Genomic DNA, 26,658 nt, shown 5'->3' with positions numbered 1-26,658 from the left:
AAGAATACTGTACCTCTTGTACTCTTGTATTCCTCTTAACTCCAGGCATTTTATCCTAGTGTAAACATTGGATTCTTGTGGTTGCTTTAGTATACAGAGAGAAAGCAGGTTCTCCAAAACCCAACCTCAAACATTTGATATGTCATAGAATACGAATGTAGAAAAAGTTAGTTAAATCAATTAACTGAATGACAGGACTGTGCAGCCAGTTTTCCAAAGAATCCCTATAGTTGAGGGAGGGGGAGCTGTTCCTTAGTAACATGATCTGCGTTAAATAAATAGAGAAAACATTGTAATGAATGAAACTAGATATATTAGAGATGTTAAGGAGAGTAAAAGGAAATTCTTTGGAACTCTTTAAGTAAACAAAGAACATTAGTCATCTGGTTATGTTTTCGATATTGGAGCTGCATCACGTCTGACCAAAAAAATGGACTATGATCCATACATAATATGCTGATGCCATCTACTAAACTAGAGAAAATTCAATTCAGTGATACTTTTACAGCATGACAAGCTCTGTAAGTGTTGCAGCGGAGAGAAAAAGTGACAGACCACTCAGGTATTTGTTGGAGGTAAGTGTTTGCCTGTCCATCATACTTATCTTCCCCCGGTTTGTGGATCGCTCTGGGGCTTCGGAAGATAGGCATCTGGACGCCTAGAGGGAGGCAGCAGTGCATATGCCCAGAAGCAGTAACTTAGGCACCTAGGGAATTTTGTCTGAAAACTTAGGAGCTGAGTGAGTTTAGGCACCTACAGGATTAGGCAGGAGTTTTGTGGATTGTAATGGAGCCTACAATTCAGAGTTCGGGTATATCTACACTGCAGTTAGACACCTGTGACTGACCTGTGCTAGATGATTCGGATTCATGGAGTTTAATGTAAGGGGCTGTTTAATTGCAGTGTAGAGGTTCAGGCTCTGTCTGGAGCCCAGGCTCAAGTCTCCCAGAGCTCAGGTTCCAGCTCCAGCCCAAGCCCAAACATCTGCACCACAATTAAACAGCCCCTGAGCCGGAGCCCCATGAGACCAAGTCAGCTAGCACAAGCCAGCTGCGAGTGTGTAATTGCAGTGTAGACATACCTTTAGGAGCCTGAGTGCCTTAGTGGAACTGGGCCTCTATGTCTTAGTTCCCCATCTGCTAAGTGGGAATAATAGGACTTCCCTGTCACGAAAGAGTATTTGTATTTATTCTCTCATTAAAGATTGTGATGTGCTCAGATAATACAGTACTAGAAGCCGTAGATGTACCTAGGATAATTAGAGGAAGCCATTCTCGTTTTGGTAAGTGCTTCATTTTAAAGGCTCACTTGCAAATCTCTGCTCAGCCTCTGTAAGTGTGAACATTCTCTCATGAATCCAAGTTTCTGATTAACTTAGTATGTCATTTGCCAGCACTGTCTCAATGAGCCTGTGAGGCCAATTAGCAGCAGAAGTGGAGCTAACACTCTTCACCTGCTGTGCTTACCAGTCTTCAGATCAGGAAAGGAAGGGAATATATCAAAGACTCATGGATGAAGGGAAGCTTAGAAAAGGGTTGAGACGGGGTGAGTGAAATAGAGAACTGTTATGGTTACTGTGGCGTTCCCCTCTGGTGTTATCTGGGCCAGTGATCTGCTAGGTAACTCCAATCCTTGACTCTGGGAGCCAGCCTTACCCTGCTCTGCTGTGAGAACCCCCACTCCTGGGATGTTCACGCACAGCCTCTGGTGCGGAATCTGCTCCTTGGATTGTGCAACTGAATGACACTAGCCAATATCTCTGGTCCCAGACACAACCCTAGGAACCTCCGTCTTGCAGCGTCCAATTATGCCCACTGGATGCTGCAAGTTTATGTAAGTTCATCAGTTTAACAAAGAAATAGATAGGTACCAGGTTTGTTATCCCAAGGGGAGTCTCTGACATGCTTTAAATTAAACACACTGCTTCAGGTAGAATAAACAAACAGATTTATTAACTATAAAGATAGAATTTAAGTGATTAAAAGTCAAAACATAAGTCAGATTTGGTCAAATGGAATAAAAACAAAATGCATTCTAAACTGATTTTAACACTTTCAGTGTCCTTACAAACTTAAATGCTTCTCATCACAGGCTGGCTGGTTGCTCTTCAGCCAGGCTCTCCCCTTTGATCAGCACTTGAGTCATTTGGTGGTGTCTGTAGATAGAAGAGAGAGAGAGAGAGCATGGCAAAGTCTCTCCCTTTTATCATGTTGTTTCTTCCCTCTTGGCTTTGCCTCCCCCTCGTTTCAGAGTCAGGTGAGTATTACCTCATCGCAGTCCCAAACTGACCAAAGGAAGGGGGTGACTCACTCGAGAGTCCAACAGATCCTTTTGTTGCTACCTAGCTGAGCATCCTTTATTCCTGTGAGGCTGGGCTGGGTTTGTCCCATACCTGCCCTGATATGTGAACTGCCTCTGTGCTTTGGAGAGTTTTTGCCTGGGCTTATTTTAGACCATGAGGACACATTTTCAGCCTTATAGCTCAATACATGAAATTATAACCTATAACATTAGTGTAACAAGAATACTCTGTGCATCAGGAGCCTTCCAAAGACACCCAACATGACAAACTTTGCATTGGATACCACACAGTCATTTTACAAGGATGAACATGGGGGTGCTAGGTTTTCCCCCAAGGTACAGAGCGTCACAGTTACTGAAAGAGAAAACAAAACAAACAGTGACAGAAAATGGAGACCTATACAGATAGGTCATGTATTAGACCTAGGGGAGATGTTACTACAGATCATGCAGAGGTTAAAAAGAACAGTTTCTGAGCTTGCTGAAGATGTGCCACCAGATTGCAGCCCTGCTTGTTTTCTGTAAAGTGTGTTGGGGAGACTATGAGTGAATCCTGGACCCACTGAGGGCAATGGCTGGGATTTCACCCTAGGTAGTCTGAGGAATTAGCTTTAGATTAGGAGTCACGTCATCTTTGTTTCTCTGGCAGGTTCTGCCACTCACTGTCCCCAATCCCTTTGCCAAGTCGTTTAATCTTTCTGTGCCTCTGTTTCCCCAGCTGTAACAGGGAGATAATTGATTAATGCTTTGGAGATAGAGAGTGCCCAAGCTGTGTTAAGCCAACATTTTCCTGTGTTAGTAACCATGCCTGCCACAGCTTTGTGCTGCATGAGCACTTTGAAGAAGGTTGTTATTCATAATATGGTCAGATAGACCTCTTGGAGCCCTAGGAGCATTCCTGTGCATTGTTATTGGTGCCTGCTTTTTAAAACTTCGTCTGTTTTCTGAGATCATAGAGTTTGTGTGACTGCATCTGCTAGCCAGCTACCAGTTAGAGGCCACACATCACTGATCAGCTTGGCAATAGTGTAAATAGAGAGGCATGACCTAGCTTTAAGAAGCTGGCTTGTGCTGGATAGAGAGAGGCATTCATGAATTCCTGATGCCTTAATTCAGTCTGGGTAAGAGCAAGTTCCTCTGTGGCTTTGGGTTTTTCCAAACACGGGTATCTAAAGCTAAAGAATTAAAGGAGTGGCTTTGTTTTCCTTAGGGGCCAAGCATCCTTATTTCCCATCTGTAAAATGGATATGATAATAATGCAGTGTCAGAAAAGATGAGTTAATCCCTCTTTTCAATTGGTTTTAGCACCAGCCAGCTTTTCAGATATATGTTCTTCATTCTCAGTTTTCTGAAATGAATATAATGCTCCAGATCCATGCACAGAACTATCACACAAGCAGATATCTCACCACAGTGAAGTGTGCAGAATTATGGCAGACTCTGACCAAATACAGAATTGGTGACCATGAACTAGCAGTGGAAATTGGGAGGCACAAAAGCAGTGTAAACCCAAGGAGGATTAACTTTTGCAGTGTGACAGAGAGTTTGAGATAGAAGTATTTTGGATATAGGAGGAGAAAGTACAAGGAACCACGAGAAAGTTTTCCTCAAATCATCAGGAATCATACACAACTTTAAAAAAAATGGAGGAAAAACTCTGCCTGAGTCTTAGAAAACAGAGAGATGGCATTGTATTATATAGCAGCCTGCCACCAGCTCAGCAACAGGCAGTAATGACAAATAGAGGAGGTAAAACCCCCAAGACAGTGTTAACTCCCTCCTGAGCAAATCATTCATAGATTCCAGGGCCAGAAGGGACCATTGTGATTATTTAGTCTGACCTCCTGTATAACACAGACCATAGAACGTGTTAAAAGAGAAAAAAAAAAAGCCTGAGGTGAGAGAGAGGATTTGAACAGGGGTCACTAACTTCACAGGAGAGTGCTGTGACATGGAGTTTTCAGATATTCTGATGTAGGGCTACCTCAGTCTCTCCTGTTTTCTACTCTGAATAAATAATTTAAGACTCGTTGGGCCAGATAGAATGATTCTAGTCTGGTGGTTTGGGCCCACACCTGAGAGGTGACAGATCCAGGGTCCTGCCCTCCTGCTCCAGTGAGCCACTCTACTCCTCCCACCCCACTTTGTGTGGAGTGAGCAAGTGCCTAATTCATTCTTACAAGAAATCACATAGGCACGTAAGCTGCCTGACACCAAGAGTGGGGTTCCCAGTTGTGAATCATTAACCAGAGATAGGCACCTCCCTGCAAGCTGGACTTAGGTGCCTATTTCCATGAGAGGGATGGGGTTTAAGACACACTGCTCTCATTTGCCTCTCCTTTTGGCTGGCTTAGGTAACCATGTGTGGTGGCTTTTTTTGGATCCCATTCTGTCTCTCCCCATGCACTGTAGAGGAAGCATAGACACCTAACTCAGACTTTGTGGATCTCAGCAGACTCCTATGATTTGCTAGGTGCCAAAAAGTTAGCTATTGCAATGCTCAGCATTGTAGCACCTAAATCCCTGTGTGGATCTGAACCAGAGAGACTTAGGGCTTGTCTACACTTGAAACTCTGCGGCTGCACCATTGGAGCGCTTCATTGTAGACACTCGCTACAGCAAAGAGAAGAGTTCTATCATCACTGTGGTTAATTCACCTTCCTGACAGACAGTAGCTAGGTCAACGGAAGCATACTTCTGTCGACCTAGCATTGTCTACACCAGGGGTTAGGTCAGCTTAGCTATATCATTTGGGGGTGCGGATTTTTCACACCCCATGCAACATAGCTGGGTCGACCTAGCTTTTTAGTGTATACCATGCCTACAGGTATGTTTACATTTTGGGCTGGGGCATAATTCCCAATTTGAGGAGACACGTGTGCTAGTTTTCAAAAAATCGTGTAGCTGTAGCAGTGCGAGTGGCTAGCCGCCCAAAGTACATACACATCAAAGACCCTAGGCATGTCCTTGGAGTGGCTAGCCCCTCCCACCCCCATGAATATTTACTGGAGCTGGGAATTACACCCCATATCGAAAGGTAGACATGCCCTTAAGTGGCTTGGTCAAGTTCACTTGGGAAACCTTTGACAGAGCAAAGTTTCAACCCATATTTCCTAAGTCCAGGCTAGCACCAAAACCACTGGCTCATTTTTCCTTTACATCTTTAAACCTAGCTCAAACTCCTGTGGCCCTGTAGTTTGTGAACAATCCAGGGCAAGGAACTTTGTCTGCGAAAGTCATGCATGACTATTTACTTTGTTAAGGAGGAGTGTTCTTTTTTAGTTTTCATGTGTTCCCTTTCTTCCTGGCTTGCTCAGATGATGATATCACTCTCAAAGCACTGGGCAGAAGCTCGTCTCCCTTTCCTCAAAATTACAGCAGGAACAGCAGCTGCACTGGCATGGATCTTTCATTCTTCCCACACTGTTGTGGTATGGCATTAGGAGCCAAAGACCAAGTCTGAGATTTGAGCTCTGGTCTTCTTCATTGTAATCACGTGGGAAGATGTATGCTAAAAAGTGAATTTGCTGTTTCATTCTTTTAGTCACACAAGCCAAGAAACAGTTCACTCCTGTTTGCTCACAGGCTTTGCATAAAAAGCACAACACTTGAGGTAGATCTAGCCTAAAGAAGAAGAGACTCTAATGTTAGCACAGCATGGCACAGGGGAAACGAAAGTAAGAGATTGACTACATCACTTCCAGGTCACTTGTCAAACCCAGCCTAGGTCAGTGGAGACCTGAAGTCCTTGCCATCTGTCAACAGTTTCTTGTGACTTCTGGTACAGGAAATGAGTTGTTGGCATGACCACATCACAGAAGTGAATATGACAATTAACACCTTTTTGGCAGCCTTTGATTACAGCCGAAAGATTGAATTAACAATTCATTCCCTGTGTGCTCCTCTGTAGAGGTGGCCCTTCAATCAGACATGCAGCAGGGGCTTGTACATCCTTTCTATTGTTCCTCTCCTGTGTGATCGCAGTCAGTTAGGTACCTTTGTGTTTGTTCTCTTGTATCAGCAATTGTGCTTCCTTGCTTCTTTCAACTAACTCCTCTTATTGGTCCAATTATGCTGCTGTCCCTTCTTTGGTGATACAGTAATTGCTTCTGCATTGTGTACGGCTCAATCAAGTAAGATTCCCAGGTAAATTCTCCTGTGCATGCATCCAAAATCCATGCCAGCAGTCTTCTATAATTGACAATTAATTTGTGAATCCATTCCCACCCTTTTCTTTCACCTTGAACACCCGCCATGTTGGATCTCGGCCACCTCATATTTCCTGGATAAAGTCACTGTGGCTTCTTGTTTTAGAATGTGCCTGACTCAGTTGTTGATCTCTTGCAGAAGTGAAATTGTACAAAACCAAAACATATTGGGGTTTTTAAAAGGCAAAAATATCTGTTGCTTATGAATAGTATCCATGGAGGAAAGAGAAAGGGAAAAGCATTGATTTCTCCCCAAATAAATAATAAAATAAAATAAAATAAAATAAAATAAAATAAAAGCTTGTTGGGGAGTTACCTATTTGATGACAAAATTGGTCAATACCCTTGGCAAAAGAGTTACATTTGGGTTATTGTGATGCCTAAAAAGGATCTAAAAACTATTTTCAGAGAGATCTTATTTCCACTCCATGTAAACACATAAAATTCCACTCCAGTGTGGGTGTGAAATTCCAACCTTTAAAAGTTATGAGCTGTGACAGAGAAAATTATAAATTCCCATTTGTTTTGTTCACTTGTATGTGGAAATTCTGTCTCAGCCCAAATGACATCAAGTCCTCTGTGTCTTTTAAGAAGCTTTTTTTCTTGATTTGCTTGCAGCTGGTGTGTGTAAGTACAAATTCGGTTACCGCACCTGTAGTAAATCAGCAATATATAAATGTTTCCTAACTTAGGAAGAAATCCATTTGTGGTTGAATTCAAACCTTTAAAAGACTCTTGTTTCCTGATTGTTAGGATACGATAACTTTTATGTCTGATTTTTAACATGTTCTGAAGTGTTAGGCCGAGTACAAAGAGGAAATTAGCATCTAGGTGACAGTTGTTAAGGTGCTTGAAGAGCAGTATGCTCCTAAGAAAATGGGCTCTGTAAATAGAAGCTGAACCTGGTTCAATATAGCAACTCTTGTCTTATATATATAATATTGTAGTGGAATGTTATAAATAGTGACTGATCAGGCCTGAATCCAGTGACTTTGGGCCTTGTTTGTACTTCTTCATCCCAAGGCTTTTGCTGCAAAGGTAACAATGATGATAGGCCACTGTGTCACTGAGGATTAGGAAAAGGTCTTGGAGAAGGAGAGTGGAAACCAGTCAATACTTGTTAACAAGCTTCCTTTTTTTCCCAGTTAGAGTTTTCTTGGGGCCGAGAGCTCTGAGGCTAGGGTGGATCAAATTTCTCTGCTGATTCTTCCCCTCTCCTGACCGAGGCTTAGAGTGTTGAAGGCTTCCCAGTTTTAGGGGAGTGACCAGAGAACAGGTCCTAATCTAAATTGCCTCAGAATGTGAGTTTGAGAACCTGAAACTGTCTGGGTTTGGAGCTCATGGGATAGAGTGGGCTATTCTCTTCAGACTGGTGAATGAGGGAGCTGTTCCCATGTTGGGTAGAGGAGGGAAAAGACCTGATAGGGACCTTATGACAATGCTACTTCCATAAATGCTCCTGACATGCTATTCCTATAGTGTCCAAAAACAAGATAAACCCACAGGTACTAGTCAGCAGTCTAGTGGCTGAAGCACAGCACTAGTAAGGCATGGGTGCTACTCCTGACCTGGATACTGAGTTCCAGTATGACCTTGTATAGTTTGTTTTTAAGCTAAATTGTGCCCTTGTCTTACATCCCCACAGAGGGGGAGTAAAGCCCATTCCACCACACTGCTTGGCTAAGACCCCTATCCTCTGGGCTGGTGAAGAGTGCAGCCCATGTTCTCTGGATGCTGTCTCTGTGAACTAGTGGATGGCAAAGGCGAGAATCAAGGCCTTGTTTTCCATTTCCTTCTTTCTTTCCTCCCTTCTGTCCCAATTTGCCAGCCAGCACAACTGGAACAGCACAAGGAAGTAAGTAAGCTGCAATCTTACAGGGAAGTTGCCTCCCCTCCTTTTTCCCCACTTCCACTCCAGAAAGTGTGGGAGAGCATGGAAGGACTGATTCTGTTACATTTAGGTCCTGGGGCAGCTCCTGCACCTACCCCCCACCTCCTAAGGGCTGAGAGTGAACACTCTGGCTGGGATAAATGGCAATGGAAATCTGTCTCCATTTTTTCTGTACAGTTTCTCCCCCTCACATTCTTTTAATTTCTCACTCCCATTGTTATCAGGACCACCTTTCAGTTCCCAAGGGAGTCGGTGAAAAGTATTTTTATTTTCTTAGCTTTGGTTCATCAGGCCCATAACTTTTGTTTCCTACAGTGTTTCTCAGCCTTCCTCCTTCCCCCCCCCAAAAAAGTGGAATTCACAGCATGCATTAAAGTCCTTCTGGAAAATGTCCTTCTTCCCTAAATATGATGCAATGTTAGATTTATCCTGAGCAGATTCTTTCCTGTAGGCCCGTAAGGTCATATGATTTTCATCTAAACCCATCTAGACCATTGTTGATTCCAAAAATACTTGAACAGATTGGAGGATGTTTTCCATCGGCCAATTATTTTCCATTGGCCAGATAATCCATTTGACAGTTCAAGAGTGTATATGTAATATAATTTCCCATTTAGTTTAACCAAAATGCACAGGCAACGTGTCAAATAATAGTAGTACTTGCACAGTGCCTTTCAGCTAGGGTGACCAGACCTCCAGATATTAGGGGCTTTGTCTTAGATAGGCAACTATTACCCCCCACCCAATTTTTCACACTTGCTATCTGGTCACCCTACTTTCAGCAAGGTTCCAAAAGTCATTTACAAAGGTGGGTCAGGAGTTTCTTCCCTCTTTAATAGCTGAGTTAACTGCCCATGACCAGAATGAGCTAGTAGCAGAGACTGGTAACGAAGCCAGCATCTTCTGACTTCTATCCATGAGATTAAGTTGCATCACTACTGTTGGTCTGCTGGCCAATGGCAGAATCATGACCGTGACTGCCAAGGTGTTCTAGGTTAGCAGTCCACTGGACTGCTGATGTCCTGTCTAAACTCTCCCAAGGGACAAAGTTCAATCAGCTTTCACTTCTAAGAGCATTACCAGTATATAATACTAATCCTATGTAAGGATATTCTTAGCCTGTGAGGGGACTTAAAGTAGATTTTTAGCTGTGGAGATAACCCTTTTGACATCCAAAATTTAGGAAATATCACTCTGGTACAGAGACTTTGTCAAAGTTGATAAGCCAAATGTACCTTTTAAAAAATTATTTACAATCTAGTTACTAATTGCAATCATACTGCTCTCCTGATGGTTGGAAAAATCCATCTTTGCCCCATGGACTGCAGCACACGGGTGCTAATAGTTAACACGCAGTGAAGTCTGAGTTATTGCATTTCCTGGGCAGTTATTGCTGGTCCACATTGGTTTGGTGTTTTTGTTTTTTTTTTAAATAGAGACCATTGTGCCTTGAATTAAAACAAAAAAAAAAAACTGCCTAGTGATTGATCTTCCAGGGCACCTTTCTTTATGTTACACCAGTCTCTTGTGTGTGGGACAGTAAAATATGCATTCAAATAAAAACTGAGCTGGTAGATGAAATTTCAGTTCTTCTAGCCTTGACAGTATAATTTTTATTTTTTTAATGTTAAGGATAAAAGGGAGGGGGGAACCCTCTTCATAAAATTGTAATAGATTCTCTGTAACACACCCCAGGTGTAGTCAGGATTCTCCTATCCCTGATATTATTTTCTAATCCAAATAATTAAAAATATTTTCTGGGTCACTCAAACTCTCAGAAAACTATGGATTTATTTCAGAGTAGCAGCCGTGTTAGTCTGTATCAGCAAAAAGAACAGGAGTGCTTGTGGCACCTTAGAGACTAACAAATTTATTTTGAGCATAAGCTTTTGTGGGCTACAGCCCACTTCATCGGATGCATAGAATGGAACACACAGTAAGAAGATATTTATACATACAGAACATGAAAAAGTGGAAGTACCCATACCAATTGTAAGAGGCTAATTAATTAAGAGAAGCTATTATCAGCAGGGGAGAAAAACTTTTGAAGTGATAATCAAGATGGCCCATTTCGGACAGTTGACATGAAGGTGTGAAGATACTTTAACATGGGGAAATAGATTAAATCAGTGTAATGACTGAGCCATTCCCAGTCAGACCTAAGTTAATGGAATCTAGTTTGCATATAAATTCAAGTTCAGCAGCTTCTCCTTAGAGTTTGTTTTTGAAGCTTTTCTGTTGCAAAATTGCCATCTTAACTGGCTATAGATACTATGCTGTTAGGAAGGGAATAGGCCAGGGTTCCTATTCATTCACAACCCTGTTCTATACCCTTTTCCTTCATATTATGTTACCTCCCTCCTGCCTCCCCTCAACCCTCTGTTTGTATCTGTCTCTCTCTTTGCATATTGTGGGGGTTTTTGTTGTGTTCTTCCCTGATATGCCGCTCTGCTGTGTGCCCTAGAAGCAGCAAAGTGAAATTGACTAAAATCGTGATCTCTGAAGCACTGGCACAGAGTGCTTTTACAGATTAGGATTTTAGTCCATTATACTCAGCTTCTACCAGAGCAGAGCAGTGTAACAAGGAAACATAATGCAGGAGCCAGAGGTTGTGGCTCGGAACCTTAGCCTCAATCCCTCTGCGCAAGAGAAGGCTAGCAGGTACCTTGGGATGCACTTGTTGTATAACTATTTGTTTTTGTTGAACATGTTATATACTAATTATTTACTAATTAGGACTTAGGTGGAAAGGAAGAATAATCAGACGTAGTGGGGCGACTCCTTCTCTTCCATAGATCGTACTTTTTGATGGCATATTAATCAGAAAATATTCTTCAAAAAAAACGTTAGTCTTGGATTGGGAATGCTCCATTTGTCTGACCTATTTGTTGCCACACATCCTTTCCATTTGTGATCTGCTGTCCTGGTTCTTTCCTTTCCCATTTTTATAGCATTTTTATGTTGTACTGGAAGCTGAAGGAGAGAATGGATTTAGATTTTGCTCTTGTCTGAGCTGAAATGCAGTCACAATTGCTCTGTTTCATACTGCTGCTATAGCCACTACACGTAAAACACCAATGTTAGCAGGGACAGGATCTAGGTCCTGGTCAATTCCATAAGGTTCTCAAGCTGCAGTTTATGGGGTATTGGGAAGATGTGAGTTTAATGCAGTCTAGAGCCATCATAATTAAAGCCCTCAGGAAACATGTGCCCCACGCTGATTTTGAAAGAGCCATTTGAAAGCCCACTGTAGTCCTTTTAAAAATTTGGTAATGTTCTTAGAGGTTATCAAATATAGGATAAACACAATATATAGTGTACAGTTTTTCATCAGTTTAAGTACATTTAGTTTTGTAAATATTAACACTGTCATTGTTCAGGGCAACGGCACCTTGTATTTTCCCTCAGTGGTCCAGCAAGGGCACCCACTGTCAGGTTTCCAGCACCCCAGCTGTTACCATTTGGGTGGAGACGCTCCTCTGGTCATTCTGACCAGGTTATTTCCAGGCTTCATAGTTCCCTGCCTTCGCTGTGTTATTCCCAGCAGAAACAAGCTGCTCAAACACTCCTGCTTGCTTTCTCTTCAGAGGTTGATAACAAAGCGATTGTCAACAGTAATAAGTACCATACAGCTCTTTCTATGCAAACCTATTTTATTCTTAAGGTAAAAAAACACAACAGAGAAAACATATTAAAACAATACAAGAACTAATAAGTTTATCAGGGTTCACCCCACCCCTAACATGGATTCTGGCAGGAGCAGTCCTTCACATCCTCACACACAGGGATTCCTTGTGGTTATAAGTTCACTGCAGCTTCATCTCAGAACAAGCACACAGTCTTATGGGGCCTCAGTAGGCCCAGGCCTTTCAATTCTTCCTAAGATTTGGAGCTCTCTCCGGACCAGGAATCCTATCTGTTTGCTGGAACAGAAAGAAGATCCTGAGCCAGTTTAAAACCAAGTTATTTATCCAAAAATCCTTCCTTTGTCAGCTGGCCTCTGGAGAATCCAGTTTGAACTAGTATGTGAGCATCTGTCCACAAGGTGGCTTCAAAGGGCTGATGAAGTTGGAAATAGATTAACATTCCCCTCCTGTTAGAAAAGGTACATGCAATGCCACAATAACATATACACAATTGCATTTTTAATACAATGTTACCCCAAAGGTATTAACTCTAATTAGGTGAGGTTAAACTTCATTGAATTAAGTTAATCTTAATTCTATAAGGTTTGTTCAGGATGTTACAGGATATTATCAGTCTATCACAACCACCTTTTATTGGCTATGTTTAAATCCTGTTTTGAGCGTTTGTGTTGTGTATTATTTAGGAGTGGAGGGAAGCAATACCCATTGCTAGAGGAAATTCTCTCTTTCACAATGATGAAAATTTCTCTAGCACAGACTGGGATTTGTCTGTCTCTTTCTAAAATTCAGAGAATCTTATTGCTGTTCTGGCCAGATGCTACCATCTTCCCCCGCAGGCTCATTCCTCCTTTGAGCACTACTATGTTCGACTCCTCTTCCCTCTCTTCCGTGCAGCAGTTGTCTACTAGCACTTCTGCTTCCTTTCTAATCTATGATGCATCACTCTTCGTCTTTCTTTGCCTTGGATTCTTCCACCCATCCTCTATGACATTAACTTTCACACTAGCATCCCTTCTCACCATTTAACCTCCTACATTCTGGCCCTTACATCCTCAACTGACCTTTGACCCTGAATCAGTTCTGTCATGCATGAAAATGGCCACTCGTTGACCCCCATTCCACCAGCACTGCTCCTTCTCTTATTTTTTTATCACAGAATTCCCTCTTTCTGATCACTGTCCTATTTCCGTCCAGTACCCAAACTTTCTTCCTACCTCCTCTGTAGCTTCTAATCTTATGAATCAGCATCCCTGAGTTCTCTGCTACTCATGTTCTATTCCTGTCCTCTGTGAACCCCATTTTTCTTCACAATTGACTTTTCTTCCCCTTTCTCTCACTGCACTGTCATCCCACAAAACCCTGGCCTTGGCTAATCCCTCTTGCCTATTTTTTCTGTTCCTACTGTTGTACAACCAAATGCCACAAGAAGAATCCAGTGACCCTGATAGATTTCCTCCATTACATGCCTGTTTTCTTCTTTTATCACTGCCCCCTCACTCACAAAGCAGCTCTGCTTCTCCCTCGTTGAGTTCAATGCCTGTCATCCCCATAACCTGTTCATCACCTTCAACTACCTTCTCAAGACCTTATTCCCCTTACATCATCTCTCTCATATCCAGGATCTTGCCAACAGCTTAAAGGAGAAGATTGACAGGATCTCACATGATATTCTTCTGTCTCATTTACTCCCCTCTACTACCATGCTTCTCTTCCAACTTCCTCTCCTTTCATTTTTCTCAGCCGCCAAGCTTGAGGGCTTCCAGCCACTCTCTTCTTCCAGTGCCTCTATCTGGTTGCTTGGCCCTAGCTCCTCCTCCTCTGTCCTGCTACCCTTTCTACTTCCTCATGCTGAACCTTTTGTTTCTTTGTGTACAAACATACCTTGGTATCCTTGGAAAAGCCGACCATTTCTTCTTTGTGTCTCTTACTGCTATCCTTTCTCCTTTTGTCGCCTTCACTTATAAATACGTCTAGCACATTGTCAACAACAACCACATAAACGTCTTCTCTGCATATTCACTGCTAGTTCTGCCCTGGTCTGGCATTTTCCCTCTCTATCCCATGTGAACTGCTCTCACCAAAGTTCCAGTGGTCTTCTCTGAACTAGGTCTGGAGACCTGAATTCCATCTCCTTTTACTTTTATGCTGTTTCTGATACTGTTAATCTCTCCTTCCTCCTTGACATCTTGTCTACCCTTGGTTCAGCAGCTCCGTCCTCTCTTAATTATCCTCCAGTCTCTCCAGCCACATGTTCTACATCTGCTTTTGCAGCAATTTCTGCTCTTCCAGTCACCATCTAGTGGAGTCCCTCAGTGTTCTTCACCACCTCCTCTTTTTCCTCTACATTCTGTCCTAGGATGACCTCTTCCTTTCATCTCTGCTTTGAGGAGAGACTGACAGAGCAGCCTGAGAAATAGGAGGAGAACCAAGATAGGAGAGTCATGGAAGCCAAGAATGTCAGGGAAGGGGAAATTATCAAAGGTATATATATAAAAGGTGGTATAAAGGTCAAGGAAGGTCTGGATGCATTCCAGTCTTTCAGACATAGCCAGGAAATGATCACTAGGGACTTTGATAGCAGTTTCTCTAGAGTGCACAGGGGAGAAGGCGGGCGGAGGGGATCCAGCAGAATCACCAACTTGTAAAAATATTTACATCATAAATATGCCTTAGATTCGTAAGCAGTTGCCTTAACGACTGTTGGATTATACTGTAAATCGATGTGGAATTACATATTTGAAAAATGTGGTTAATGAAGGGTTCTGATGGGAGTTCCCTCTTCCCTCCCTAAATAAAAGCATGGGAGGAAGAAAAGAAGTTTTGCAATAGGAGTATTTTTGTTGACTGTCCCAGCCAATGATAACACTGCTTGCATATGCTAACCTAACCTGATGCACTTTTCTTATCCATTGGTCTATTTTGGGTTCTGTGTGGAACCATTTTCATGCCAGTGATCATAAAGTTCTTGTAATGAATCATCTGCATTTGGTATTGTTAACACGTCTTGATATAGTTCTGCACACAAACTTTTGGTTCTTCCTGATATAATAAGAAGGGGACAGCAGTAGAGTACCAGTCCTTTTACCCTATCCTGCACCCTATAAAATTGTTGCGGCAAAGTGCCGTGTTAGGCTGGGCACCACATGGGACAGAGACAGGGGAGAGAATACAAGCAACTAACCCCTGATACACATGGTAACATATTTTAACCATGGTCTGATTTATTAGATAGCGACGCTATGTCACCAGCAGGTGTATGTAATTAAAACTTGGCAGGTTCACTTTCAAAAAATGCAGACATGCTACATTTTCTATTAGCACTCTTGATCTCTGCTGGCTTGCCTGCCCTGCTAGCAGTGCCGACCTGTGACAATGGACCTTTCTTAATGTGGAGTTGCGGGGCAGAGGAGGTGGCTGTTAATAAGCATAAAAGAAAATTTAAGCTTATATTTAACTTTTTACATTAAAGAAGTGTCTAGCCATTTCTTCTTTTCAAATAACCTTCAAAATGTAAACCAACATAATTAATGCACAGTGGCCACCAGGGCTGAAAGCTCATCACCAATTTTATTTTCCTAGTGGTTGTCAGTCTCTCACAGTCACCCAGGACTGGCCTTCAAGGTCTGGAAATACTATGGCCATTGGTCCCTTGATTTTCAGGAAGACCCAAGATCAGTTCACAACTGGACAGAGCAGGGATGCCCAGGCTACTGCTGATAGAACTCAGGTTGGTGCTTGTGTAACACTAACAGACCCTGGTCATTGGCAGGCGGGGTCGAACCTGGGATCTCTGGAGCCTAGTGCATGAGCCTCTACTGCGGTAGTGGGCAACCTGTGGCGCAGCAGGGTCATCTGATTGCAGGTTATGAGACATTTTGCTGATACTGACTGTCCGCAGGCACCGCCCCTCTCCCTCATCTCCCAGAGACCGCAGTTCTCTGTTCCCTGCCAATGGAAGCTGTAGAAAGCGGCGCCTGCAGATGAAGGGGCCGCAGGGATGTGCTGACTGCCACTTCCCACAGCTCACATTGGCCAGGAACAGAGAACCGCGGCCACTGGGGCTGCAGGATGCTGTGCCTGTGGACGGTCAGTGTCCGTAAAATGTTTCGCAGCCTGCCAGTGGATTACCCTGATGGGCTGCATGCGGCCCATGGGCCAAAGGTTGCCCACACTGCTCTACCACATGAGCTAAAAGCCAACTGGCTGTTAGCTAAGGCTGTAGAGCAGACTCAAAATCTCTGTCTCTCTCTCAGTGATCTCGGTGCCACTAGATGGGACAGAACACCACACCCAGGAGGTGTGTGGGTAACACTTGCTCACTGCAGTACATTGTGTGGAACTGAACCAGCTTCTCCACTGAGCAGCCAGCATGACCTCTGACCTCAGGCCAGCTCAGGGGTAGCTAGTAAGATGAGAAGCAGCGTGGGTTAGTGGAGTGAGAGCAAAGGAATAATCTCTGCTCTGATGCAGTTTCCTGCCAGGATCACTAAGTGAGACAGACCACCCTGCAGTCTGCATCGGTAGCCATATGGTAGAAATTCAGCTGTGTAGCCTGTAAACTTGCTATTTGTGTCTGTGCCCAGAGTCTGATTCTACATGAAGTCAGTCTGCATGTGTGTACAGGGTAGTGTTAGGCTCTAGTGTTTGCTCACTGGGAGGCTTCATAGACTCATAGACTCATAGACTCATAGGTCAGAAGGGACCAATCTGATCATCTAGTCTGACCTCCTGCACAAGGCAGGCCACAGAACCCCACCCATCCAATTTTATAACAACCCCTATCCCAGGATAGAGTTATTGAAATCTTCAAAATTGGTTTGAAGACCTCAAGCTGCAGAGAAACCACCAGCAAGTGACCCGTGCCCCATGCTGCAGGGGAAGGCGAAAAACCTCCAGGGCCACTGCCAATTTGCCCTGGAGGAAAATTCCTTCCCGACCCCAAATATGGCGATCAGCTAAACCCTGAGCATGTGGGCAAGACTCACCAGCCAGCACCCAAGAAGGAATTCTCTGCAGTAACTCAGTTCCCATGCCATCCAACAACTCCCCGCAGATCATTGAGCAGACCTATCTGGTGGTAATCCAAGATCAATTGCCCAAATTACAATCCTATCATAACATCCCCTCCATATACTTATCAAGCTTTGTCTTAAAGCCAGGAAAGTCTTCTGCCCCCACTACTTCCCTCGGAAGGCTGTTCCAGAACTTCACTCCCCTAATGGTTAGAAACCTTCGTCTAATTTCAAGTCTAAACTTCCTAATATCCAGTTTATACCCATTCGTCCTCGTGCCTACATTAGTACTAAACTTAAATAATTCCTCTCCCTCCCTAACGTTAACCCCCCTGATATATTTATATAGAGTAAGCATATCCCCCCGCAGCCTTCTTTTGGCCAGGCTAAACAAGCCAAGCTCTTTGAGTCTCCTTTCATAAGGCAGTTTTTCCATTCCTCGGATCATCCTCGTAGCCCGTCTCTGAACCTGTTCCAGTTTGAATTCATCCTTCTTGAACATGGGACACCAGAACTGCACACAGTATTCCAGATGGGGTCTCACCAACGCCTTGTATAACGGTACTAACACCTCCTTATCCTTGCAGGAAATACCCCGCCTGATGCATCCCAAAATCGCATTTGCTTTTTTAACAGCCGTATCACATTGGCGACTCATAGTCATCCTGCTATCAACCAGCACCCCAAGGTCCTTCTCCTCCTCCGTCGCTTCCAACTGATGCTCCCCCAACGTATATCCAAAATTCTTATTATTAATTCCTAAATGCATAACCTTGCACTTTTCACTATTGTATTTCATCCTATTTCTATTACTCCAGTTTATAAGGTGGTTCAGATCTTCCTGAATAGTATCCCTGTCCTTCTCCGTATTAGCAATACCTCCCAGCTTCGTGTCATCCGCAAACTTAATTAGCACATTCCCGCTCTTTGTGCCAAGGTCAGTAATAAAAAGGTTAAATAAGATTGGTCCCAAAACCGATCCTTGAGGGACTCCACTAGTGACCTCCTTCCAGCCTGACAGTTCACCCTTCAATACGACCCTCTGGAGTCTCCCCTTTAACCAGTTCCTTATCCAACTTACAACTATCGTATTCATTCCCATCTTTTCCAATTTGACTAACAGTTCCCCGTGCGGAACCGTGTCGAACGCCTTACTAAAATCTAGGTAAATTATATCTACCGCATTTCCTTTATCTAAGTAATCCGTCACCTTCTCAAAGAAGGAGATCAGATTGGTTTGGCACGATCTACCTTTACTAAATCCGTGTTGCAATTCGTCCCAATTGCCATTGACTTCTATGTCCTTGACTACTTTCTCCCTTAAGATTTTTTCCAAGACCTTGCATACTACAGACGTCAAGCTAACAGGCCTATAATTACCCGGATCACTTTTATTCCCTTTCTTAAAAATAGGAACTACATTAGCAATCCTCCAATCATACGGCACAACCCCCGAGTTTACCGATTGCTTAAAAATTTCCGCTAACGGGCTCGCAATTTCACGCGCCAGTTCCTTTAATATCCTCGGATGGAGATTGTCCGGGCCCTCCGACTTCGTCCCATCGAGCTGTTCAAGTACGGCCTCTACCTCAGTTGCGGTAATATCCATTTCCATATCCACATTCCCGTTTATCATCCCTCCATCATCCCAAGGTTCACTAGTCTTATTAAAAACTGAAGCAAAGTACTTGTTTAGATGTTGGGCCATGCCTAGGTTATCCTTAATCTCCATTCCATCCTCTGTGTATAGCGGCCCCACTTCTTCTTTCTTTGTTTTCTTCTTATTTATGTGGCTGTAGAACCTTTTACTATTGGTTTTGATTCCCTTTGCAAGGTCCAGTTCAATGCGGCTTTTAGCCTTCCTCACTTTATCCCTACATGTTCTGACCTCACCAAGGTAGCTTTCCTTACTGATCCTGCCTCTCTTCCACTCTCTGTAAGCTGTCTGCTTTTGTCTAATCCCCTCTCTGAGTTGTTTGCTCATCCAGTTTGGCCTACGACTCCTGCCCATGTTTTTTTTCCCCTTTCTCGGGATGCAGGCTTCCGACAGTCTCCGCAGCTGTGACTTAAAGTAATTCCAGGCCTCCTCCGCATCCAAATCCACTAATTCCTCCGTCCAATCCACTTCCCTAACTAATTTCCTTAACTCTTTAAAATTAGCCCTCGAGAAGTCAAAAACCCTAATCCCAGATCTACATTTGTTTACCCTTCCATCTAGTTTGAACTGAATCAGCTCATGATCACTCGAACCAAGGTTATCCCCCACCACCATTTCTTCTACGAGGTCCTCACTGCTCACCAACACCAAATCTAAAATGGCATCTCCTCTCGTAGGTACTTCAACTACTTGATGAAGAAATCCATCCGCTATCACATCCAGAAAAATCTGACCCCTATTATTCTTGCAAGTACTCGTCCTCCAGTCTATATCCGGGAAGTTGAAGTCCCCCATAATCACACATTTCCCCTTTGTGTTTACTTCATTAAAGACATTAAAGAGGTCTCTATCCATATCCCAATCAGATCCCGGCGGTCTGTAGCACACGCCAAGCACTATCTCAGGGGAAGCTCTAGTTGCTTTTTTACCCAATGTGATTTTCGCCCAGACAGACTCTGTCTTATCCATTCCATCGCTTCTTATTTCGCTACAGTTAATGTCATCATTGATGTACAAGGCTACTCCACCACCTTTGCCTTTCTTTCTGTCTTTCCTAAACAGCACATAGCCTTCAATGCCCGTGCTCCAGTCATGAGTGCTATTCCACCAGGTTTCAGTTATCCCTATAATATCCGGTTTTACTTCCTGCACCAGTAACTCCAGTTCCTCCATCTTGTTACCTAGACTCCTCGCATTAGTGTACAGACCTTTTAATTTTCGGCGTTTGGCATCAGTGACATTCTTTCCTCCGTCGTGCAGCGACCTTTTACCACCAGCATCACCCGTTACTCTGGTTTCTCCACTATTCCTCCTTGGATCAAATCTTGGGACCACAAGGGTATCCCCTCTCACTTTGTTTACTTTCCTCTCCAGGTTACATTCCGGCGTGGAGATCTCCTGAACATCTCCCAACCATCTCCCCCAACTTCCTAGTTTAAAGCTCTCTTGATGAGGTCGGCGAGCCTCCATCCTAGAATTCTATTTCCCTCCTTGCTTAGATGAAGTCCATCCTGAGCGAACAGTCGTCTATCCGTAAACGCTTCCCAGTGACCGTACATCCCAAAGCCCGTCTTATAACACCACTCCCTAAGCCATCTGTTGATCGCCATAATCTTGTCACTCCTTCGTCGCCCCGCTCTAGGAACCGGCAGAATCCCACTGAAGATCACCTGAGCCTCGATGTCTTTGAGCCTCTTCCCCAGTCTGGCATAGTCCTCCTTGATACAGTCCAGCGAGTAACTAGCCGTATCATTCGTTCCCACATGAAGGATAATCAACGGATTCTTTCCCGCTCCCGCTAAGATCGTATTCAGCCTCTGGTCCACATCCTGTATCTTAGCCCCTGGCAGACAGCACACCCTTCTGTTCTCCCGATCAGGTCTAGTTACAGGCCTATCCACTCTTCTCAGTAAAGAGTCTCCAATCACGTAAACTTGCCTTTTCCTGGCGACAGTGCGATTCTGCGGTCTATCCCCCACAGCAGGTGCTTGCATTTCCTCTTGATTTGTATTCGCCCTTACAGTCCTCCTAGGGCTCACACTTGGTGTCGCCTCCATCGACTCCTCCCCTCTTTCTGCAGGACTAGCTGCTCGCCTCTTCTTCCTCGCCCTTTGTCCTTCAGTAGCCTGCTGTGCTCCATCTTGATTTCCTAACTCAGCAAACCTGTTCCTGAGTTCTATTTCTCCATCGCTGGCCCGTCTTTTCCTCTGCCTGGTTCTCCTAGTCACATGCTTCCATCGTCCACTTTCCTCACCCAGCAGCCCCTCCTCAGAGTCCTTTGGTCCTGCTTCTATCTGTTTGTCTGAGCTTGTCCCCTGCTCCTCGTCATGTCTGTGTTCCATCATCTGCTCAAATCCCCTTCTAAACTCAGCCAGAGTTTCCACTTGCATCTCCAGTCCTCTGACCTTTTCCTCCAGCAGCTCTATCAGGCGGCACTTCATGCAGATGAAACTCCTTTCAGGTGCTCCCTCTAGGACCATGTACATGCCGCAGCTACCGCATCCAGTCATCCTCAGCGTGTCTGCACCTGCTGCCTCCGCCTCCATTGTAGCACTCCAACTCTGTGCCTGGCAATCCACGCCTCACACCACTCTGCAGGCCACCAACACGGGTTGGGCTGCTTGCAGACCCCTGCCTCTTTGGTCTGCCTTCCTGGTTCCTCTGCCTGGGTCTCCCCTGTAACCTCCCCCTGGAAACTCCCACTGAAACTCCCCTGTTAGCCGCTCTGTTCGCCGCCTCCTGTGCCGCTGCAGCTGACTGTGCCGCTGCCTGAGTGCCTGGCTGCTTATATAGGACCCCTAATCAGGTAAGCCCCGCCCCCAACTCAGGGCTCAGCCTCACTCCCAGCACACAGCCCCTAGCAGCCTGCACACACACACACTCACACACAAACACTACAAACTACAAAATCCACAAAAACCTGCTCCTCCAACAGCACTCCCACTGAAACTCCCCTGTTAGCCGCTCTGTTCGCCGCATGGAGAGTAAGGTGTCAGTAATATTGTGTGACAGATCTCAGGACCGGTCATCTAGCGGGACTTCACCCAGCTTGCTGTCAGTTCCACCGTCTCAGCTGGCCAGCAGCTCCACAAAAACTGGATGATACATTCTGTTGTGACACAAATGAGCAGACCCTGAAAACAGATTACCCTATTTGAGTGTGAATTGTTCTGGGATTGTTTTATTTCTAATTATTAAGGCAGAGTGGGCTGTGAGCTGGAGGGTGGCCAGAATCAGTGTTTATATATATATAATATAAAATCTTTGGGAGGGTGGGACATGAATGGACTGCTCAGCTGGTGGCTGGATTGATGATGCACAGAACATTTGTGCCAGATTTCTCCAGGAGCTGATGTCTATAAAATCCTGAGTCTGGAAATTGTTGCTACTATCAGCCCTGTGAAGTGTGGATTGGAGTATGGAAGTGAGATCTATGGGAGCACCAGTCATAGAGTTACTTTTATGCCTTTCCTGCGTGCCAGGTTTTCCTAGCTATTCTGTTTCTTCTGCCAAAGCATGTCGCAGTCTTGACCCTCAGAACCAGGAGTGTTGCAAGCATGTAATATGTTGGTTTAAACATCCCTTAAAACCTTTAATTCATAGATCTCCAAACTGTGGGGCCCGCGGGGGCATGGAGGAATGTTTGGGGGGGCATGGCATGGCCTGGGCCAGCCCCTCTAGAGTGGGCAGGGAGGGAGGACCACCCAGCCCTGCTCCACTCCCAACTGCGTTCCGGCCCCGCCCCTAGTCCCAGACTCGCCTCCAGTTGCGGCCCTCTCACCTCTGTCGGGTTCCCTGTATGGACAGGAGTAAGGGAGGGCATGATGCTGTCGTTTGTTTATGGCACACCAACCACCGTAGTATATAGGCGCTTGGAGTTGTATGACTTGATGTGAGGAGGCTGCCTCAGTCCCCACCCCTAGTCCTAGACCTACCTCCAACTGCGGCCCCAGCCTTGGCCTCCTTATCTCTGTCGGCGTCCCCTGTATGGACAGGGGTAAGGGAGGGCATGATGTTGAAAAGTTTGGGGACCACTGTTTTAATCATTTTGCAACTGGTCAGTCCTTTTCAGACCACTTGCATATCATTATCTGGTGTCTAGTTGCACACACTGAAACCATCAGCTTTCCTTTTAAAGCACCATTTCACATTCCAAGAGTATATTTTCATTCTCTATCATTTTTTATAGCACACCAACCACCATAGTATATAGGCACCGGAGAGTTGTATGACTTGATGCAAGGAGGCTGCTTCAGCAAGCACTTCCCTTGTGATGGTCTCAGATGATACATAACGGTTGCATCATGTTCCACTAAACTGGGAATAATGTCGCCTAAGCAGTAATCATGCACATACATACTGTTTCTGTTCATACAGGTGCTGATATACATGTGCAAAGTACAGTTCCGCCTGGTAGGGACGTCTCGGATTAGTTTAAGTAGCCTTTTCTTACTTTAGCTGTATTCCAAACGGGCTATTCACAGCCTTGGAAAAATTGCTAAAAGGAACCCCCCCCCCCGTCATCTTCTGCACACTCAAAAAAGAACTTCTGTTAAGTTCCATACCTTTTCTAGAAACCATAAACTATAAGGTTGGACTAAGGCATGCCATGTGTTCCAGTGTGCACTGCAGTGACAGTAAACCCTGTTCTCTGTCCTTAGCCTTTCTCATAATTGTGGTTCAAGTACATATTGCAGATTTTTAGCTAAAACAGACTGACAAAAGGCTTCCAGAAATGACAGTTCCACTATTATTAGGTGTTTGTTGAAGTGGTCAGAGTGGCTGATGAATGTTAAGCAGTGAGATATATGATTAATTGTTGGATGGCATGCTGCTAAATCTGGTTGCAGTAGGACAATGAGGTTACTAGTCTGAGTTCTAAGAAGATTCCTAGGAGGTAACTTTTGATAACCTCGGTGTTTTGTTGTAAGAAGTAAAATGTGTGTTATCCTATAGAGAATAACTTGCATTTAAATGCTGTTGAGCAGAGCACGAGGAGGAATGTGACCGTGGATAAGCTCACACATGCAGGCTACGGCATTTCCAAACCCACGAGACTTGAATTGGTTCGAAATTAGGCTGAATATCTTCTTTTCCTCCACAGTTGTTTTTTCACATTGTTGTACTTTTTTTTTATGCGTGTGCAGACAATACGTTATGCTGGCACTGATTCACTGAGTGTATTTGTCAGCAGTAAAATGAATGAAATCTTAGAGGCAGAATTTGAACCAGCTGTTGCTGTTTACCAGCCAGACTAACAGTGATCCCTTACATCTATACTTTCCCTGGGAATTAGAAGCAGTGAACTAAACCCTGTTTCTTTTACTCCTGTTTCCCTGATTATCTTTCTACTCTCTCTTTTTACTTGTTATGTTCTCTCTTTTCTTCGCCACCTCAAAACTGTCAAACTCTGCAAGAGAGGGATTTAATTTCAAATGACGTAATTAATCATTTGTTAGGAGTGTATCAAATTGTTGGCCCGTAGACCTGTAAAGGCTTTAACTCTTCTCTTCATATGTGTGATGCTGATTTTTGACAGTGATTGTTTTAAAGTACAAGTTTGGAATCTTAAAAATACCGGATTATTGTTAGAATTTATCACTCTTAATAAGGAGCTGATTTCATGTCATCAATTAGTTAATATGTTGTAATGTCATCTTAGCTTTAGGTGAAAATATGTGTAAAAAGATCACTATTTCCATCCTAACCCCTCACCCATACTCTTTATTTTTATTTATTTAGGCTAGATTTAGAAATTGGAATGGGACAGTTTTATCACAGACATGATAATCAAGTTACATGTTCCAGTTTGGGTTTCCCCTAAGGAATAATATTTACAATATTGCCAGCCTTAAGCATTCAGAAATCTTCAGTCAGATCCCAAAATATCATGAGGTTGGATTAAAAATCATGAGGTTGTTTTTAAAAGTTGGATTATTTTATTTGTCTTTCAGGTATGCTAGGGTAATGTTTTCCAGACTTTTCTCTGCAAGCATGAGAGTTTGCATCTTTCTTTTTAATGAAAACTGAGCTTTCCTAGCCACATGCCTCTAAGAATTGGTGCTTTAAGAAAAACACTAAATATCACGACAATTGCAACAAAATCACAAGAGCTGGCAACGTTGCATTTATAATAAAACAACTTAACACAAGCATATGTATACTCAGACACGTGAACATATACGCACACACACTAATGTGAATAGAGAAACCAACCCAGCTTGTTGCTCAGCCGAGCTTTGTGATCCCAGATAATTTAGTTTTTCCTGCCCAAAACCGTTCTCCCCCCAGCTGTCTTGTAATCAGCCATTTTTACAGCCTTTTTCACTGCACATCTTTGTAAGAGGAGGAGGAGGAAATTTCTCTGTGGTAACACTTGTTTCCTTGTGTCATAACCTATTCCCAGATTTGGACCTTAGCATCCAAAATATGGGGGTTAGCATGAAAACCTCCAAGCTTAGTTACCAGCTTGGACCTGGTAAAGCTGCCACCACCCAAAAAATTAGAGTGTTTTGGGGCACTCTGGTCCCCCCAAAAACCTTCCCTGGGGACCCCAAGACCCAAATTCCTTGAGTCTCACAACAAAGGAGAATAAACCATTTCCCTTCCCCCCTCCAGGTGTTCCCTTTCTGGGTTTCTGGAGAGATACACAGAAGCAAGCTCCGTGAATCTAAACAGAGGAATTCCACCCTCCCTATTTCCAGTCCTGGAAACAGAAGTACTTCCCTCTTTACCCAGAAGGAATGCAAAGTCAGGCTAGTAAATCTAACACACACAGATTTCCCCCTGACTTCTTCCTCCCACCAATTCCCTGGTGAGCACAGACTCAATTCCCTGGAGTTCCCCACTAAAGAAAAACTCCAACAGGTCTTAAAAAGAAAGCTTTATAAGAAGAAAGAAAAATACATAAAAATGGTCTCTCTGTATTAAGGTGACAAATACAGGGTCATTTGCTTAAAAGAAATATGAATAAACAGCCTTATTCAAAAAGAATACAATTTAAAGCACTCCAGCAACTACACACATGTAAATACAAAAAAAACAAACCTATCTTTTTGTACTTACAACTGGGAAACAGGAGATTAGAAAGGCAGGAAACAGAAATCCTCTCATAGCCGAGAGAGAGACAGGCACAAGACCAGAACAAAGGACTCACACACAAACTTCCCTCCACCCAGATTTGAAAAAGTCTTGTTTCCTGATTGGTCCTCTGGTCAGGTGTTTCAGGTTACTTCTTTTCAGGTGAAAGAGACAGTAACCCTTAGCTCTCTGTTTATGACACCTTGATTACCAGATAGTGCCCCTTGTGGTTGAAAAGAGTGCCACACTATAACAAGATGGCCTCACCACACATTTAGGGCCCAGTCCTGGAGCTCTTCCTCATACGCGCAACCACATTAACTTTGTGATCCTCCTGATAAGTGTTGCAGGATGAGACTCTTAGCTCATAATTGCCTGCTTTATTAAGAAGAATTACTTACAAACATACTTTCAAACTTATTCAAGGAAGAATTTATTTTTACATTTTGGACTTATGTCCTGAGCATCATAGGTGCAATTTCCTTTCTAAGACAACCTTTGTGAAGTTGTGAGGAATAAAGATACTGGCTACCTGAACCTGTAGTAGTGCAGATTATTATTTTTTTTTTGTTTAAAGGAGAAAATTAATTGCTAGACTTTTTTGTCTAAATGGCTGAGCTTTGCCTTTTACCTACAATCTAAAAGAAACATTCAATTGTTGTTGAAAGGAAAGGAAAGATTATAATGATATGGTAAAATTGTTTCTATTTTTTTCTTGAAAGACAAAGAAAAATCCAATAGAACAGATGGAAATCTGCAGACCTGTAGTATTTAAAAATAATTGTTCTACCCAATATAAGGTACTGTACTGCTATAATTTCAGTGTAGTTTTGCTTGTTCACTTCCTGGGTTGCGATGTTGT

At 43.6% G+C, this 26,658-nt stretch overlaps 1 protein-coding gene across 3 annotated transcripts in view; it reads left to right on the top strand.

The window, feature by feature from the left end:
* Positions 1-26,658, top strand: part of KLHL29 (kelch like family member 29) — a 578,142-nt gene that overhangs the window by 124,848 nt on the left and 426,636 nt on the right. For 2 of the 3 annotated variants that reach the window (XM_030555342.1, XM_030555341.1), the window contains exon 1: positions 507-575. The exons of the other annotated variant lie outside the window; for it this stretch is intronic. In XM_030555342.1, the coding sequence (XP_030411202.1) occupies positions 510-575 (66 nt within the window). In that variant the 5' untranslated portion in view covers positions 507-509. Of the gene's footprint in view, positions 1-506; positions 576-26,658 lie in introns of those variants that run through there. 3 annotated transcript variants of the gene reach the window in all.

This window comes from Gopherus evgoodei, chromosome 3 (assembly GCF_007399415.2).
Source record: "Gopherus evgoodei ecotype Sinaloan lineage chromosome 3, rGopEvg1_v1.p, whole genome shotgun sequence".
Classification (NCBI taxonomy): Eukaryota; Metazoa; Chordata; order Testudines; family Testudinidae; genus Gopherus; species Gopherus evgoodei.
The sequence above is the reverse complement of the archived record's forward strand: the minus strand, read 5'-3'. Positions and strand labels throughout refer to the sequence as shown.